Source organism: Pseudorca crassidens, chromosome 8, assembly GCF_039906515.1.
Source record: "Pseudorca crassidens isolate mPseCra1 chromosome 8, mPseCra1.hap1, whole genome shotgun sequence".
In the NCBI taxonomy this organism is placed as follows: Eukaryota; Metazoa; Chordata; class Mammalia; order Artiodactyla; family Delphinidae; genus Pseudorca; species Pseudorca crassidens.
In genome coordinates, this window is record NC_090303.1 from 15,252,115 (window position 1) to 15,271,812 (window position 19,698).

The following is a 19,698-nucleotide window of genomic DNA, read 5'->3' on the forward strand; positions in this document are numbered from 1 at the left end:
CAGCTCAGTGTCAGGGCTAGACACTGGAAAGAATCTGGACTCTCTGATATGTTTTCTTAAAAAAAAGTTGTATTCATTGTCGATGGACACAGGTTGCTTCCATATCTTGGCTATTGTAAATAGAGCTGCAATGAACGTTTTGGTACATGACTCTTTTTGAATTATGGTTTTCTCAGGGTATGTGCCCAGTAGTGGGATTGCTGGGTCGTATGGTAGTTCTATTTGTAGTTTTTTAAGGAACCTCCATACTGTTTTCCATAGTGGCTGTACCAATTCACATTCCCACCAGCAGTGCAAGAGTGTTCCCTTTTCTCCACACCCTCTCCAGCATTTATTGTTTCTAGAGTTTTTGATGATGGCCATTCTGACTGGTGTGAGATGATATCTCATTGTAGTTTTGATTTGCATTTCTCTAATGATTAGTGATGTTGAGCATTCTTTCGTGTGTTTGTTGGCTATCTGTATATCTTCTTTGGAGAAATGTCTATTTAGGTCTTCTGCCCATTTTTGGATTGGGTTGTTTTTTTTTTTGATATTGAGCTGCATGAGCTGCTTGTAAATTTTGGAGATTAATCCTTTGTCAGTTGCTTCATATGCAAATATTTTCTCCCATTCTGAGGGTTGCCTTTTGGTCTTGTTTATGGTTTCCTTTGCTGTGCAAAAGCTTTTAAGTTTCATTAGGTCCCATTTGTTTATTTTTGTTTTTATTTCCATTTCTCTAGGAGGTGGGTCAAAAAGGATTTTGCTGTGATTTATGTCATAGAGTGTTCTAAGTGTCCATCAACAGATGAATGGATAAAGAAGATGTGGCACATATATACAATGGAATATTACTCAGCCATAAAAAGAAATGAAATTGAGTTATTTGTAGTGAGGTGGATGGACCTAGAGTCTGTCATACAGAGTGAAGTAAGTCAGAAAGAGAAAAACAAATACCGTATGCTAACACTTACATATGGAATCTAAGAAAAAAAAAAAGGTCATGAAGAACCTAGGGGTAAGATGGGAATAAAGACACAGACCTACGAGAGCACGGACTTGAGGATATGGGGATGGGGAAGGGTAAGCTGTGACAAAGTGAGAGAGTGGCATGGACCTATATACACTACCAAATGTAAAATAGATAGCTGGTGGGAAGTAGCCGCATAGCACAGGGCGATCTGCTAGGTGGTTTGTGACCACCTAGAGGGGTGGGATAGGGAGGGTGGGAGGGAGGGAGACGCAAGAGGGAAGAGATATGGAAACATATGTATATGTATAACTGATTCACTTTGTTATACAGCAGCAACTAACACACCATTGTAAAGCAATTATACTCCAACAAAGATGTTAAAAAAAAGTTGTATATTCCATTCCCACCCAGAACACAGGGCATGGGGTAAAGTGGTGTTTATTTTAAAATTAGAATACCAGGAACATACCCTCCTGGGAACAATGAGCTCTTACAGGCTGGGTTTCTTCCTCCTCTGTTGTGACACTTTAGATTATTTCAATCCACGCCCGAGTCATAGAGGCAGGTTGGCAAGGAGATTTTTCTAAAGGTTTTTTTTCTCCTGGCTTAGAGCCAAAGGTTTTGTCCTCTGACCTTTTGATTCCCATTCTGCATCTAATCCATGTCAGGTCACCACAAGTAAAACTAAAAGGAGGTTAAGTGGAAAAACCAAAAGCCAAAATCCCAGCAAGCACAAAGCCCCAAGCCTGCGGGCTCAGTTCTAGAAGCTCATCATTTTGAAATAGTGGGATCGCTGGGGTAAAAGACTAGTTCTCGTTTACCTCCCCCCCCACCCCCATTTGTCTGGTGCCTGATTTGTTTCTAGTTGCAGCAGGGAGGTCAGAGCAAGCCAGGAAAATGAATGGAATCAGCCTCCTGCCGGGCAGCCCAGAGCGGGCGGGTGTTACGGATAAGCACAAAGCCGGCTCCCTTTCCTGGGCCGGCGCCGATATAACTCACTGGAGTGGCAAATTACATCAGACCTACAGCTGTAACCCGACATTATGATTAATTTGATCAGTAATTTCTCCTGTTTTTCATTTTAATCGGTGTGACTATTCTGCTGTGGCAGGTCTTTCAGATCTAATTAAGATAAATTTCCGAGTAAAAGACTTGGCAGACTTTCCGAGTCAAATCCAGGCATCAAGTGTGAAGACCTGCCGTCCCAGTCAATCACCTTTGGGGCGGGCCGGGCGGCATCCAGCCATCACCCATTCACACTTAAGCGAATTCATAATCTCCAGCACTGCTTAGTCATTCTCTCAAAATGTCCCAGGCAGAAAAGGAAAGAAAGGAAAGCCCCAGACAATGTCATTTCTCCCTCTGTGCACACACTCCACTGATTTGCCCAGACTACATGGATAACCCTGTAAGTGGACCCTTGACTGAATCCCTGAGTTGGTGTTTCTGAAAAAGATTTTAAATATATATGTGCATATGTATGTACCAAAGAAACACAGAGATGTCTACACACAAATATGGAATACGCATACATATAACTGAAGATTTAAAGTCTACAGGGACTTCCCTGGAGGTCTAGTGGTTAAGATTCCTCACTTCCACCGCAGAGGGTGTGCGTTCAATCCCTGGTTGGGGAGCTCAGATCCGGCATGCCGCGCGGTGCAGCCAAAAAGAAACACAAAACAAAAACAAGATATAAAGTCTACATACACACATAGGGTCTAATGCAAGCCCACAGCCAGCCATGTGTTGGATGCACACTGGCAGGGTTTAAGGGTATTTTCCCAATTTGTTTTCTTTTAGGTCAACCCATGCATTCATATATGCGTCCTAAGGCTAGTGGCTGATATCTGTACAAGTTCAGGTAGGTCTCTGTTCTTTGAAGATGAGGATGTTAATGAGCAGGACCTGCCTGTTGGATCAGGCAGACATTGGGCTGGTGTCAAGGATGTGCCTGAGTTACTGGAAATACAAGATGACACTTACAGGAAATATAAAACGACAGCCAAGAACTTCAGAAGGGTGGATGTTTTTGAAAACTTTTCTCGCATTTACGAGGAAAACACTGCCTCACCGTGAGGGCACAGCTCCCAATTATCATAAAGCAAATTCTCCATTCTAACAGGAATGGCCATCTCGGAAAACAAACGTGGCTGGAGTGAAGATGCTGAATTTGAACGTCATTTTGTACACGTTCCCACACCCCTGATTAAGAGCGTCGAGAAGTTTTACAAGTTGCACTATAGGGTTTTTCACCAGCAACTACATTCTGACTCTGGGTCTGAATGATTTTTGCCACCAGTTTTGCATGTAGCTTGGCTTTTGCTCTTGAAAAAGTGTATTGAAATGATGATGGAAGAGGAGACTCCCTGCCCCTCAAGACTGAGGCACACAGTCTCAAGAGCACTTTCACGGCTGCGTGAAAGGCAGTGGCAGGAAAATAGGTAGCTGTGATCTTTGTATCTGGTTATGTAGCAAGGCGATCTAGGGTCTAAAAACTGGAAATAAGACCTTCTGACTTCTCACAGAGATCCTGTCGGCTATCTCAGCTCTAAGGTAGTTAGTGACCACAGGCCACTTTCATCTCTTCGTACTTGAGTTTCAATTTGGTGGAAATGCTTTCAACAAAACTAGTGTATTTACTAAATAAAGAGAAGATGTGGCTGAGTCCTCACCCCCAACCTCAGAGTTACTGGTTCTTGAGCCATGTAAGATCAAGACTGAGATCAGGAAGAAAGACCAAGACAAGAAAGTAGGAGTCTTTCTGCCACCAGGGCATCTACCTCCATCTTCATCTGCAAGGAGAGAAATCATTATGTGATTTAAGTGAGACCTCTTTTCAAAGATGGACATGCCACAGTGAGAAAAAGACTACAAAGAGGCAGATTCGCACAGTGGACAAGGTTTCAGGTCAGGGAGACCTCGGTTTGAACCTTGCCTCTCATAGGTCCTTCCCCCTAACTTCCTCATGTGTGAAATGGCACTAGTGGGGCCTCAAAAGTTCATGGAGTAGAGCTTTGCTACTCAAGATATGGGCAAGGGACCAGCAGCATGGGCATCGCCTGGGAGCTGGCTGGAAATGCACACTCTGGGGTGGGCTCTTTGCCCCAGAGCTACCGAATCAGAGTCTACATCTGTCAAGGTCCCAGGGGGATTCACATGGAACGAAAGCTTGAAAAGTCCTAGTATAGATTAGATGAGTCAACAGTTTAACAGCAGTTGGAACATCTAACAAGCTCTCAATCAGCAGCAGTTGTTCTTGTTTGGAGAGAATGTCAAACATTCTGAAAGGATTCTCTATTTCCCCTGTTACAATTTGAGTATCAGATGTGAATCACCAGGTTTGAGATTCTTCTGCAAATACTGGCTAATAACCCAACTTCAGAATTGGAAAGAGGCTCTAGTGGATAACTACACACACACACACACACACACACACACACACACACACACACACAGAGATATGGTTGTTTTCATTCCATGATGGGCTGTGAATCTGGGGAGGGGCAGGGCAGAAGTAACACGTTTCATTCTTTTGAGAAATGAAGACCTAGTTTTATTGTATCGCAGAAGCAAAGTTAGCGCCAACTCATGCAGCCAACAGATCTGGTAAAAAGCATTTTGTATAAACAAGAGGTAGGAATTTGCTCTTTTAGAAATGAACAATTGGGAGCCTATTTATTGATATAAGACCACAGGCAGCTGTCCTGAACCCTGGCCCCAGACTGGAATCTCCTGGGGAACTTAAAAAAAACGCTCTTACCCATGCTTCGCCCCACTCAGGTTCAATCAGAATCTCTGGGTGGGACCCAGGCATCGGTATTCTTAAAAAACTCCTCAGGCAATCCCAGTGTGCATCCAATGCAGAGAGCCATTGACACTGAGTTTGGAAATTGTCTTTTGGGAAAGAAAGTAAAGGATGGAACAAAATACAGTGGGTGGTGTGGGCATGGCCCCAGCTATTTGTAGATGGTGTGGCTTGGGTGTGTCCAAAAGAGGGAGGGAGTCAAGCGAGGGAGGGAGTCAAGCAAGGCAGGGAGATGATGGGCCCCTGGGGCCTAGAAAATATTTGGTTATATGGGGTCCTTCTGGTATGAAGACCCCCACTTCATCACTTAAGGAGAGTCACTAGGAATGAAAATGGTGTGCAGGTTGTACCTTGAAGATGCTTAAAATGAATCCACTGTGATTGTTACATGCAGGGAGCTTGGAAACTACCCCATCTTTGCTTTCTGCCTTTAATAACTTTCTGCCTTGTCCAGGTTGGTTCCAAGGACCATTTGGTTTTTGCCCTAAATTGTTCAAATTCCTTCCATGGGGTGCAGAATACTGCAGGTGATATAACCTACTCTAAGGAATGTTACTTTTTAGAACCTTAGACAAGAGCACAAGACTATTTTCCCTCTGATTTAAAATATAGACATTTCCAAGCCAGCCAGGCTCAGGAGACCTTTCCTTGGGGGAAGTGAGAGGATTTCTCTGAAATCTTAACCTCTCTGAAGCCTTCAACATTGCTTTGCTCTCTTTAAATGCCACATGCATAACCTCCCAGTGCAAAGGACAAACAGTTCAACAAAGAGCAGCCAGCCTCTGGGGGGGTACGGAGTCCAGCTGAGAAGAAGAAGGAGATCCCTAACTTTACTTCCTTTTTATGTCAGTTAAATATCTGCTGGGTAGAAAACTAAGTGGTGGCACCAGGCGGATCCTTGTCAAATGACAGTTCAGACAAAATGCATCGGGTTGGAAAGGTTGCATTGATTGGAGCCCAACTGGGCCTTCAGACACTAGTTCCCAGAAGAGAGCTGTCAGCATACAAATGCACCACTGCGTTCATCTGTGGCCTTGCAGGCATCCCCACTGTGTGGCTGACAACACGGAACTGCCCTTTCCCGTGGATGGCCACTCAGAGGGGCAACTGAACTTTTGCCACATGGGTTCCTCTTATGCATGAAAAAAGAGACTCTGGAACTGGTCTTCTCAATATGGCGCCTTTCTCTATCTTATCTCTGCACTCTTAGGGCCCCAGCATTCGTGTTTGAAGCCAGAATGCCCAATTTACTTCTCAACAGTGGGGGATGAAAGAGAAGGAAAACACCAGTGCCTTGGAGGGTCTTTTTTTATTTTTCTTTTAAATAGGAAACAGAAAAAAGAGCCAGGATGAGAGCTTTATAACTATGACAATGCCCCACAGACAAAGGGTTTTGACAGCCTGGTAACCTAGAGGACTTGGTCCTGGCTACAGATTTTAGACTGAATTGACCTGTTGTTTGGAATCCAACCCCTCTTAAAACACAAGGGTGGAGATCGAGGTTGTCAGGGTATTGGGGACTCTCCTGACTCCTGGAAATTCCTCAGTCACAAGACAGGAAGGGTGGAGATGAGGGGAGGGGAGGGTGTGCCCTCTCCCTGGCCTATTGATTCCATGGGTTTGCCAGGGCCTATATGGTCCAGTGGTACCCTGCTCTCACTTCTCCACGTCTGGCATGGGGAGGCATGATTCCAGGTGCAGTGGTGTGTGAGCAGGAGAAATGATGGACAGTGAAGAAGAGGAGAAGGGAGGAAGGACCGTCTGAAGGAGAACGTCTCCAAGACCTCAGCCGCCATGAGGGGCACCCCAGCCAGACCCTCCTTCGTTTTTTCGACTCAATGATTTTGCTTGTTGCCAACTGTAAGGACCATCCTTGGTTTCGGCTTTCCCTGCTCTTACTTTGGTTTGAGTCTTTCCTTCTCTTCTTTCCCCAATCTTTCTATACTTTCTTTTCTCCACTGTCCAATCCATTGGATTAAATGTGTGGATTTTTCCATGATGTTCTAGGTAAGGAAATGCAAGGTTATTTTAGTTGTACGGATTGTACAATAGAGAAGGAAGCCTTAGAGCAGTGGTTGCTAAAGGAATTTCCCATGGGATATTAATCAGTGTTATCTGAAAAAAAATGGTTCAGTGGTTACATAAGTTTGGGAATTTCTTGGTTAAATAATGTTAACTAGACATCTTTACTACAGAATGTCTTTTAGCTTTTAGTATTATAATATTCATCAAGATATACCCAGGAGGCTAGGGTTGTCGTGAGTGGCTCTGAGGAAGGCCAGTTCTGGGGGCGTCTTGGGCTTGCTGAGGGGGTACCTCGGGAACGATGGCAGAAGGAGATAATCGCAGCACCAACCTGCTGACTGCAGAGACTACAAGTCTGGAAGAGCAGCTTCAAGGATGGGGAGAAGTGATGCTAATGGCAGATAAAGTCCTCCGATGGGAAAGAGCCTGGTTTCCACCTGCCATCATGGGTGTGGTTTCTTTGGTGTTTCTGACTATCTACTATCTAGATCCATCCGTTCTGTCAGGAGTTTCCTGTTTTGTTATGTTTTTGTGTTTGGCTGATTACCTTGTTCCCATTCTAGCGCCTAGAATTTTTGGCTCCAATAAATGGACCACTGAGCAACAGCAGTGATTCCATGAAGTTTGCAGCAATCTAGTAAAAACGCGACGCAGAGCTGTGGGCTGGTGGAAATGCCTTTTTACACGAAAGGAAGAAAAGCCTAAAATGTACTTCATGGCCATGATCATTTCTCTTGCTGCGGTTGCTTGGGTGGGACAGCAAGTCCACAACATCTGTCTCTCCTACCTGATAGTGACTTTCTTACTCTTGCTTCCTGGACTAAACCAACATGGAATCATTTCGAAGTACATTGGAATGGCCAAAAGAGAGATAAAAAAGCTTCTCAAACAAAAAGAAAAATGAATAATGCATCTGCTTTATTCAGTGTGATTAATGGCATATACATTGTCCTTGGGGACAGTGTCTGTTATGCTGTCTGGATACTAAAACATTACAGATGTAGCTCTTTGCTGTCCCTCATTCTGCCCTTAGTTAGTAGAAATTCCGACTTGCCAAGTAAGGCTTTATGCCCAGTGTCTTCATGGGTGTGCTCTCATCAGCTGGCCTTATATGGACAACTCATTCATCATTACCACTTGTCTTGGTTTTTCTCACCCAGGGTTAACTGAACTCTTACTTTTAAAATAATATAGTGGTGAACTTCATCCTTTAGTACAGTTAACAGTGGATTGGGATAACTGTTCAACTTGATCTTTGCTTTAGCTGGATACAAGATAGTGGTCTGTGACTACAGGAAGCTGGTTCTACTGTCTGCTTCCACACTCTGCTTAAACGACTGTCTGGCTTCACGAATACAGAAACCAAGTTTACCACTTTTGATGAAGAGACCAATTAAGATTCACTCCTCATTCTGTTTCGATACTGTGGGAGAAGAATCCTCATGGAATAAAATGAAAGGAATTCCATGGCCTAGTATGTGTTGGCTTCTCCCTTGTGCAGAATTTAGCAATTTGTTGGAAACATTGATCCTTCCTCCCAAATGGGGAATCTGACAGGCTTAGAACTCTTGTTCCCGTGCACTTAAACTTGAAGTTAGTATATCCTTAAAGGCTTTTTAGTAGCAGGCTTACGCAAGATGGTATTTAGGATTTTTAGCATACTTTTAATTTCAGATTTTCAGCTAACTGCAACTAAAGTACATACATAATAGGTTAAGAGTCATGTCTATGACCTTCACTCCAAGACCAGCCAATAAAGAACAAAACTCATCCTGTGTTTAGTCAAGATCCATTTCAGTAGAAAATCCTACTAGTTTTTCAAGACCAGAATAAGCCTTTAAAGGTAAGCCTCAAGATTCTCACTTTATGGTATCACTGGATGCTTTTGGTCCCAATAGATGGAGTAGTTGATATCTGTAGGAATGAACCTCTGAGGGCTGGAAGTGTGACATATTTGGGAACAGTTCTCAAACTGATTAACTAGCTGTAATATAGTTTTGTGAATTTATTGCACTGATGCTGTAAAACCTGGACCTTGTGGTATATCTGTTCCTAAATAAGTGCTGTTTTCTCCCCTTCAGTATTGCTGTAAAGAGTGGCACTCATGTAGCATATGTTTGACTTTTCTTTTTTAAGGTTTTGTATACAAATGACCGTAATTTACATGTGTTGCCTCATTGTAAATAAGCTTGTCTTCCTATCTGGATTTTTGTGTGTATGTGTGTTCTGCCAATTAACTACTTTTGCAGTTTTAATCCTGTATTATTTCTTCTACTTTGTTTTGTGTAAAAGGGGAAAAATAAAAAAGCTGGAATCCCAAAATCTATGGAATCCATTTTCAATAAAATCTCTTTGGACTAGAATTTTGTAGAAGACACTTTGAGAAATGTTGCCTTATAAAATGCTGGAAGCCAAATAAGGAAAAAAAAATATTTCACCCACAGCCCAAATGAACATTGCAGAGAGGGTAAAATATAAACGGAGGTGCTCTGAGGTCTGACAACGACGCTGAGGAAGCTGTTTCAACTTTCTAACGTGCTTATTTCCTTGAATCTGAATGAAGATGACTTTTGCCTCTTCTGGGTTGTTGGGAGAAGAAAATGAGAGGCTGAAGTCCTTAGAGAGTATAAGATACCGTTGAAAAATGCTAATGATTATTAGAACTGTGAACCTATGAGGCCAAATGCATGAAATAATGTATATAAAAATGCACTTTATAAATTTCAAAACACACTGCAAATATTAGCCAAATAGCATCAGGAGTATCTCTTGAGTCCTACATACGTGTCGTGGGTAACGGTGTTTTACATACATAGTTCTTTCTTCCTGCATAATTCAAACCACCTTATTTGTGTTATTTCATAAATAGACTGTAAAGCTGGAACAGACTTAAAGATTATCTACTATAAACTTTCCATGTAATAAGTGACACACCGAGTCCCAGAGATTAGGTGACTTGCCCAAGGTCACACAGCTAGTGAGGGGCAGAGCCAGCAACACCAAGGTTCTTCCTGTTTACTCACACACTAAAAAGCACAACTTTGGGAATTTAGAAGGAAATAGGAGATTTTGGTTCTTATTTATATTGATGAAGAAAGCGAGGTTCTGTGGGTTGAAGTGAGAATCCTTTAATCTCCACACATCTCCTAGGCCTTAGTGCAGCCCTGACCTGTACGGCATGAGCTCTACCCTCCCTCTGCTAAGTCTCCCTCCTCGGAAATCCTCCAAACCTCTCTGACGTGACAAAACTCACATGTCATTATTAGCCGCATTCTAGCTTGTTAGGGGTTTCACGTAGCATACTGTGCATAATTTTGTGGTGTACATGTGCATTATAAATCCCATGACTATTTGCTCTTTGTTCAACTTCAAGTGGGTCTCTTTGTCTCACAGTCCTCCTTGGATTATAATATCTATAGTCAAGGAAGGCAAAGAGGCAGGCAGGATATTGATATTTTTTGTGGGCCAGCTATTAGGAACTGAAGATACTCTCATACAAATCATCTCATTTAATCCTCACAGCGACTCTCCAACCAATGAGGAAACTGAGGCTCGGAAGGATGGGTTGACCTCACCTAACTGCCCAGCAGAACCAGCATCTGAGCCCAGGTCTGTCTTGCTTCTAAAGACCATGCTTGGTACCTCCCTGGCGGTACAGTGGTTAAGAGTCCGCCCTGCAACGTGGGGGACACAGGTTCGATCCTTGGTCGGGGAACTGGGATCCCACATGCTGTGGGGCAGCTGAGCCCACGCACCGCAACTACTGAGCACACGAGCCACAGCTAGAGAGGCCGCATGCCACAACTACTGAGTCCTCGCACCACAACTGGAGAGAAGCCCGTGCCACAACAAAGAGCCTGCGCACTGCAACTAAGACCCGAGGCAGCCAGAAATAAATAAATAAATATTCAAAATAAAAAAAAAGATCATGCTTGCCCTATGGCATTATGCTGTTCTGCAAACCTTGCTTAAGTCCACGGTGCACCTCATAGGTGCTTAATAAATGCAGATAATGGCAAAAGTGCTTTCTTTACAATCTGGAGAATATTCACTTGCAAGCCTATACTTTGGGAGTCAATTTAAAAGCCTGTGGACTTTTAAAAACTACAGTGAGATGTCACCTACACAAGTCAGAATGGTCATCATCAAAAAATCTATAAACAATAAAAGCTGGAGAGGGTATGGAGAAAAGAGAACCCTCCTACACTATTGGTGGGAATGTAAACTGGTATAGCTACTATGGAAAACAGTATGAAAGTTCCTTAAAAAACTAAAAATAGAGCTACTGTATGATCCAGCAATCCCAGTATATACCCGGAGAAAAACATGGATCGAAAGATACACGCATCCCAACATTCAGAGCAGCACTGTTTACAATAGCCAAGACATTGAAGCAACATAAATGTCCATCGACAGATGAATGGGTAAGGAAGATGCGGTACCTATACACAATGGAATATTACTCAGCCATTGAAAAGAATGAAATAATGCCATTTGCAGCTACATGGATGGACCTGGAGATTATCATGAAGTGATAGTAAGTGAAGTCAGACAGAGAAAGACAAATATCATATGATTTCACTTATATGTGGAATCTAAAAACATGATACAAATGAACTTATTTACAAAACAGAAACAGACTCACAGACTTAGAGAATGAACTTATAGTTACCGGGGGGAGGGGGGAGGAGGGACAGACTGAGAGTTTGGGACTGACATGCATGCACTGCTATATTTAAAAGAGACAACCAACAAGGACCTACTGTATAGCACAGGGAACTCTGCTCAATATTCCATAAAAGCCTAAATGGGAAAAGAATTTGAAAAAGAATAGATACATGTATATGTAAAAAAAATAATAAAATAAACTACAAAAACAAAAGCCTGTGGAAAATTTACCTCAAGCCTATAGGAAATGAACTGAGGCTAAACTACAAGAAGAAACACTTGATCATGAAAGCAGAAGAATATTGTACTAAGTTAACATAAATACTGGCTATGTCTTGCTTATTCAGAGCGAAATGCCAGCCAGCACATTTGGGGCAGCTCACACTGCCACCTGTATCTATGCACATGCAGGCAAAACTGTTTCAGAAGCATTCTGAACTAGACTTTAGGATTAGCTTATCAGCTACATCCAACAGTCAGTGATGGGACCCAAGCTGGGAGTGTGGCTCCACGCTCACCGCTGAACTTGCTGCGGACAAGCCAGGGATCTGCCCCACTGTCGCGATCAGAGTTGGTGCTGTTTACTTGAGAAGGTGTAACTTGCCATGTTCAAATGCTGCAGGAATCTTTCCACGGCCCCTTTTGAGTCTGGCATCCTTTCCATCTATTGCTACTTGATGTGAGCTTCCAAAGTCAGTGGTGTGAACATACCACCTTCTTTCCTAAACCCCTTTCTACATGATTTGACTAATTTATGGAGCAGTGGCCAGGAATGGTACATCTAGACAATGACAAAGAAGTACCACAGTATATAAGTATATACTTGGTAAACTAATTTTTCCCCCTGCCACTCTCAAAGCAATATAAACTTTGTTGTTCCTCCTGGATCTCAAATGCTTCTAATAAATTCTTTGAAATGTCAGTAATGTTGAACTGCGGGGTTTTTTTTTTAAAGGAGATTTTCTTTCTTTCATAAAAGGAAAAATTGTCCCTTGCCAAGAATGTAGCTAAATATGTTTTGTTTATTTTATTCAGGGCTGAATACGGTTGGATAAAGGGATTCCTGTTTCTCACCCAATCTCTTGCTGAATGAGGGAATCATGAATGAAGCCCTCCATTTACTGGATAGTCAAATAAACAGAAATAAATTCATACTCTTTCATATCTGTAGTATAATTAACATTTGCTTAACAAATGTATAGCCTACAAAGCATTTTCATTAGTATGTTATATTTAATCTTCATGAGAACCCTCTGGGCTTGGATGGATTTTCTCATCCATAATAATGACATTTCCTTTGACTAAGAGGAAGACTTACTCACTCCGTGTGGACAATTCCAGTTTTTAAAAGGTTCTCATGGCCTGGGTTGCTCTGGGAGAATGTTGTCTACATAGTAATACTTCTGTCATTTTCACCAAACTTGCTTAATCTCATAAACCATAAATTAGTTCAGTGAAAAATATCAGCCAAAGAAGTGTTTTGATTGTCGTAACCTTTCAATTCAATAAAAAGTGATTGGTTTATTAGACCTGTACAATACACAGGAGGATGGGCTTCTACAGCGCCTCCCTGTCCCAATCCATTATCCAACATGCACTTGTTTTTCTACTGTGCAAAATTCGGTACGATTTTCAGGTTCAACTAGAAAGTGGCATCCAACACCTGGTTGAAATTTCCAGTGCACAGAATGCCATTGACCTTGGAGAGTATTTGCTAAGTAAATCATTTACACAGCTGGTAGCCAAGCTGAGACAAGTGAGGAACTCATTTCAGGCACAAAATTTAAGGGTGTTGGGTTTCCCTGGTTGCGCAGTGGTTAAGAATCCGCCTGCCAATGCAGGGGACACGGGTTCGAACCCTGGTCCGGGAAGATCCCACATGCCGCGGAGCAACAAAGCCCATGCGCCACAACTACTGAGCCTGTGTGCCACAACTTTTGAAGCCTGCACGCCTAGAGCCTGTGCTCCACAACAAGAGAAGCCACCGCAATGAGAAGCCCGCTCGCCGCAACTAGAGAAAGCCCACGAGCAGCAACGAAGACCCGATGCAGCCATAAATAAATAAATAAATATGCAATTAAAAAAAAAAATTTAAGGGTGTGCCCCCCCACACTGATCAAGATGAATAACATCTAATGCGATATTTAAAAAAAATCAAAATGAATGCAAAAAATTCATGACCAACAAAATCAGTGTTACTGATTTTTCCTTTTGCCTCAGACTCCAATATGGCTCAATACTGTTACTGATCCTATATTTTAAAATGCGATATTTAGTTCATCATGGATTTTGGCATTCATTTTGATTTTTTAAAGACTGAATTAAAATATGACCTCTCTTGATGACTGCAGTTTTGGGTGCGCTTTGATTCTGCATCTGAGAATGAATGCCTCACTTGTCTTATCTTAGTCTTGGCCCAGGTGAGGAGAATTTTACACTTGATCCAGCCCTGTGTAGACTGAGTTCTACTAGAATTTATAATGACCACAGAGGGGTTATATAAATATGCCTGCCAAAGGTACCAGAATATGCCATCCCAAAATATGCCACTTGGACATGAGGATTATTTTGCACTGAAGGGAACTGAGAATCAGTAGATACAAGAAAAGCTCTCTGCCAACCTCCTGTTTTGCCTAAAAGCAGGACATAAATTTGTAAAGGGGGCTCCCCTCCCCTCTCTACCAGGAAGGACAGGAGTTAATTACTGGAGACAAGTCTAGACCCTTATCAGCCCAGAGATGGCACCAGAAGAATCTGTATAACAAATCTTGCTCATCTACTATGAGTTTCCCCATATATTTGCCCCCCCACAGTTTGCCACACTTAGAAGCTCACAGTCCTTTTCCTCGGTCTTGTCACTTCTCTAAAAATGTATTGTTCTTTTGTTAAGATGCTATATAAGCCCGAGTTTTAACCACCCTTTTGAGTTACTCATCACTAAGTGCTCCCGTGTGTATGCACGATGCATGTGTCATAAACTTTTGTTTGTTTTTCTCTTCTTAATCTGTCCCTTGTTAGTCTACTTTACAGGCCCCTAGCTTGAGAACCTAGGATGAATAGAGGAAAAAAAGAGTTTTTTTCTCCCCTGTACCTGCATAGGTCACTCAAGTGAGTTTTAGAGGTTTGTAACACAAAACTCCAAATAAAAGGGAAAGAGTTCCAGAAAGTATTTAATTTTACCTCCTCTATTTATAGATGAAAAAAAACTTAGACCCACCAAGCTTTGATTAATATTGTGTTAAATTAAGACTAACTGCTGGGGAGAGAGGGGGTTGGCCCCAGGCACTGGGCCTTTTCTATAGGAAGGAGACATGCTTGGAGACCATTTGCTTTAAAAGGATGGAAATCATGTAGGTCTAACTCCTTCTTGAGGGCTTGGGCTCTTTGAAAAAGTGATAATATACCACCCTCTCCATCACTCTGGAAAGTAGTACTGAAAGTTTGCTGGGGGAGGGGGAAACATCCCACACGAGAAGATCAGGAGGCTGAGTTGCTGCATTGCAGACGTGGAATCTGAATGCAGTTTTACTCCTGGATGCCTGAGTGGTAACAAGACCTTTACATTAGCAAATGCACGTGGTTGGGAACAATTTTACGCTCTCTCGAGCAACTTCACCCCGAGGAGCTGACCGTACTCCTCATTCCTCGTATAAGCACAGATAGCTTTCTCCCCCCTAACTGCTTCCACTTGTCTCTCTCTCCCTCTGTTTGATTTTTTTTTATTAAAATGTGCAATACAACAAGAAAAGGAAAAGATGATCCTGCTTCCTGCCATGCAAGACGGTATGCAGAAGGCCAAGGTTAAACGCAGCATTTGGTTTCTTAAGCTTCTCTAATGTATAGGTATGAAAAAGCAACCAGGGACCAGAGTTTACAGCGGTGACTCTCTGAGGATGAAAACTTGACTTTAATTTGGACTCTCTGGCTAAGATAAAATCTGCTTCTGCTATCATTACCCCACTTACGTTTGTCTTTACTTTCTTTCTACTCTGCCACCCAGTGAGTGGGAAGAAATTAACCTGACCTTGAAGAATACTCAGAGAATCTTCAGGACCATTGGGTTTTCAGTATCCAAGAAAATTCTAGAGGCCTACCAACATTTAGATCATAGACTCAAGGACCTGAAAAGGATCTTAAAAATCATATTCAGCACACATTTAACAGATGAGGAAAATGAAGTCCAAAGAACTTGTTCCATTTGTGAGTTAGTTGGAAGCAGGGTCAGAATTAGAACAAGCCCCCTCTTCGCATGGCACCATGACTAGGTTCCAACTATGTCCAGCTCATTTCCAGATCACTCGTGAAGGAAAATGCCAGGCCTTCCACACAATGTTTGGAATTTCCTTAGTACAAGTTAAAAACTCCCAAGGAAAAGTCTCAAGAAAAGCCATCTCAGAGGTCATAGGAAGGAGGTATTTCACCATTCTTAGGCTTATGGGGTCTTTATCCAGATCAATATCATATATTGAAATTAAAGCTTTGTATTGTTTTTTCTACCCAGGAATGATTAGACCGTATCTTTCCCCTCAAGAAGTTGCTTCCACAGGGAGATCAGCTCGGTGCTTTGTGACCACCTAGAGGGGTGGGAGGGAGGGAGACGCAAGAGGGGAGAGATATGGGGACATATGTATATGTATAACTGATTCACTTTGTTATAAAGCAGAAACTAACACACCACTGTAAAGCAATTGTACTCCAATAAAGATGTTAAAAAAAAAAAAAGGAAGTTGCTTCCACTTATGTTTCTGATCTGCTTCTACCCAACACACTCTATATTTCTGGTTTTAGATTCTGATGCAGCCTGTGGCAGGTGGGTTGTACAAAAATAAGGAGTATGGATTGATATTCATCCTGGAATCTAATGGTTAAATTCAACTCACAGATGCATTTTGTTTGTCCCACACACTGTTTTCAAATTTTTATTTTGGGTTTTATACTTAAGTCTGCTTTACTTATTTATATGGACTGCCTGGCCCCTGAAGACGTTTGCACTTATAATCCCTGTTTAGAACTTCTCATCCCTCCTGAGAATGAAGTTGTGGGTGAGTGGGCCTTGATTCTCTGTGAAGAGTTTAAAGACAGGCTTCCAGGGGCCAGCTTCTGGTATCCATGCTGGACCACCAGCCCTCCCATAACCCTGAGCAATCAAAATTAGTTCTCTGAAGTGATAATACTTTAGACTCATATCCGTCTTGAAACAACAACCTGGTTTTGGAAATGCAATCCATTTTATGGACTTGAGTAAAAGAGTGAAACAAATTTTATTGCAGTATTAGACAAAAACCTGACCAGAAGTATTTGGGGAATTTTAGTCTACAGTCTTACTACCTGCCAGCACTATTAATTTTTTTTTTCATCTTGAGGAATAACCTCACCAAATATACCTATACAAGCTACTTTCATTTATTATTTTTTCTGAAGATATGACAGCATCTGTACAGTTTGAGAAATGATTATTATCCTTCAAAGTTTTGTGGGGTTTTTTTTTAAACAAAATCCTTCTGAATAGTTTTCTTTTTCAAAAGTTCAAACATTCCATGTTCCACAAATTCAAAAACCCTTCAGCTAGTGTAGAGAAAAACCGATATTTCAAAACCATGGCATTCTCAATTTCCTTTACACATGCCTATCGTGAAAGGAAAAAAAAATCCTTTTATGCCTACTGATGTAGACTTATTCAAAATTAGTTCTCTATCTGCTCAGTAATATTTTTTAAAGTTTCACCACATCACCCATTCAGTGGTCATTCATTAGACCCACAGAAGAATATTATCTCATCAATATACTTAGTAAGTTTGTAAGTTAAAACTCCAACAGTGAAAAATTAGAATATTCTCTCAGGGTTATACATAAATAAATGTGATTCTGAGGCTTCTTTTCTTGCAAAAACAAAAAACGAAACAGCTCCCAGATTTCCATGGGAAACTATTAGGAGAACTTTGGGAAATTCTCCTCGTAGTATTTGTTTTTCATGAGGCTGAGCGGTCATCTCATCTAATGTCCTGTCAACAGCTATTCAAATGGGTAGTCTACACTTGCCTTTTACTGGCCGATAGAGATTTGTAAGGTGTTGACTGTGTTCTGAGAAGGCTGATGTCCACAGAACTCAAAGCTTTCACTGCACTCTACAGAATAATGGACTAAGTAGGCCAACTAGGGGCAGGACTAAGTAGTCTCATCCCTCAGAGAAGGACACGTGTTTTCTTTGGTAATTTCACGTATTTTGATGGCTCGTGTAGAGAAAATGTTTAATCACAGGGTGTTGAGATAGATCTAATTTAACTGCTCTTAAAAAAGCATTAAACTCATTCTTGGGAATAATCAGAGTTGAATTCCAAATGCTGAAAACATTAGGATTGCTCTCATCATGCATCTGGTAAATTTGATCAGACCTACTCTCCCCATAGATGTCAAGTGTACAAGCAAGAGTTTTTTAGCCTGTGTTCATTTCAGTCTTATGTCAAAGGTATTGTGTTGTCTCATACTTGTAAGATTTTAAAAAATACACCTTCAAGCCCAACTGGAGAAAATGCTCAAACTGCAAGTAGCCATGACCCAAGTGCCAAGGAAGACAATTACTCATCACACCTGAATGTTTCCATTTCCAAGAAAATTTGGGCCACCACTGAGAAGCCAAACACACAGAAACAAAGTTACAGAACAACAAATTAAATCGGTTCTAAAACACTAAGTCTCTAATCCACTGGCCTTTCTGTCTGCAGGCCAATTTATCTTGATTCTGCATACTTTGCTGTTTCGGACCAAAGGATAACATCACTCTTGTCCTCAGGTGGGGCAGGGCTGGACTGACTGCAGTGTGAGCACCCACCATCCAGGAGGGAGGTGAGTTGGCCTTTGAAATGAGTGCATAGGCTTTCCACTCTGTGGGAATGTGTCACTGCACTACAAATGTACTAAATCATCTGAAATCTTCCTGGAAGAAAACATCATTACGTTTTTTAAGTCCAAAACTGAGCTATTAATGTCTGGATCTGATCTGTTGACATCAGAGTCATTATCTTTTAAAGCTCATTTATTTTAAAGGCATCTAAGTTAAAAATGAGTTTCTGAATGTTAGAATTATATATTCCTGAATGCTCCTGTTCATTGCTCCTCGATGACAGTAGATTAAAGATGAGCCTTCACGATTAGCCTCAAATTCTATTTTGGATGCCCTCAGCTTCACAGCAATAAAGTAAATGGACGGAAGCTGTATTATTTTATAAAGATGCATATTTGTGGAGGATCTCGGCATGAATTTAGAGTACTTGTTAATCCATGGAGTAATGGTTGGAATCTGGGACATAAGACCGGGGCTAAATTTCTTTACCTTCCTAACCCCAGAGAGTCTTTGGAAAAATAGAAACAAAAGAGCACCAAGTACTTAAGGTAAGACACTGCTGTATTCATAATATAGAGAAATAACCACCATGCCTCATGGACAGGAGATGCAGCTCTCCACGGGGCTACAAAGCTCTGCTAGTAATAATTTTAATTGGATGCTATCTTTGCTGCCTTCAGAAAGTATCATAAAGTGGAGTTATTACAGGCTACAAGCGCACTTACTGTGCTGGCCTCTCACAGGAGGAAACAGATTACATTTATCCTTCGGAGGGCAACGTCAATGGGCTACTATTTGTTTCGTTTACATGCATCCCCAGTTGCCCGCTATCTGCTCCCTCTTCCCTCCTTCTAAGAGATCAATTTGAATTAGACGCTGCGGAAGTGGATGCTAAGTTTGGCCTGCCCTCTGCCTCCGGGGAGGGCGCCACCCGGCGGCCCGGTCCCCTGGGCCCTGGGCGGGGCGCGTACCTGCAGAGGATTGGGTGGCGTGAGCGGCGACGGGAGTCCGTGTCCCGGAGACTGGCTGGCTTTCTGAGGGGAGCTGGAGCTCTGCTGAGTTGGAGACGGTTGGTTCCGGTTCTGGGGGTGAGGGTGGGCGGGAGGAGCCGGCGGCGGCTGGGAGGCGGGCGGCGGCGGCGGCTGGGACTGCGGTGGCACCTGCGGGTGCTGGCTGCCCGGCGGGGCGGGCGGCGGCGGCTGCTGGAGCTGCTGCAGCTGCTGGAGCTGCTGCAGTTGGGAGTTGAGGGATGAGGTAGCTGTGAGGAGACAGAAGGAACGTGGAGCTGAAACAAACACGTGGAGCTGAAACGTACACGACCAAACCGCGTGCTGTGCCTTTGACAGCCGTGCGGCACCCCGCGAGCCGAGATGGCTCCCCTTTAGAAAAAGTTTACCCTCATGC

General features: G+C 42.4%; 1 protein-coding gene and 1 pseudogene across 2 annotated transcripts in view; one reads left to right on the plus strand and one right to left on the minus strand.

Annotated features, from left to right (window-relative positions):
- The window catches only part of POU6F2 (POU class 6 homeobox 2), a 450,704-nt gene that overhangs the window by 102,502 nt on the left and 328,504 nt on the right, over positions 1 to 19,698 (minus strand). For both annotated transcript variants that reach the window (XM_067745520.1, XM_067745521.1), the window contains one exon: positions 19,266 to 19,552. In XM_067745520.1, coding sequence (XP_067601621.1) covers positions 19,266 to 19,552 — 287 coding nt within the window. The remainder of the gene's footprint in view (positions 1 to 19,265; positions 19,553 to 19,698) is intronic.
- LOC137228549 (ADP-ribosylation factor-like protein 6-interacting protein 1 pseudogene) lies at positions 7,070 to 7,689 on the plus strand (annotated as a pseudogene).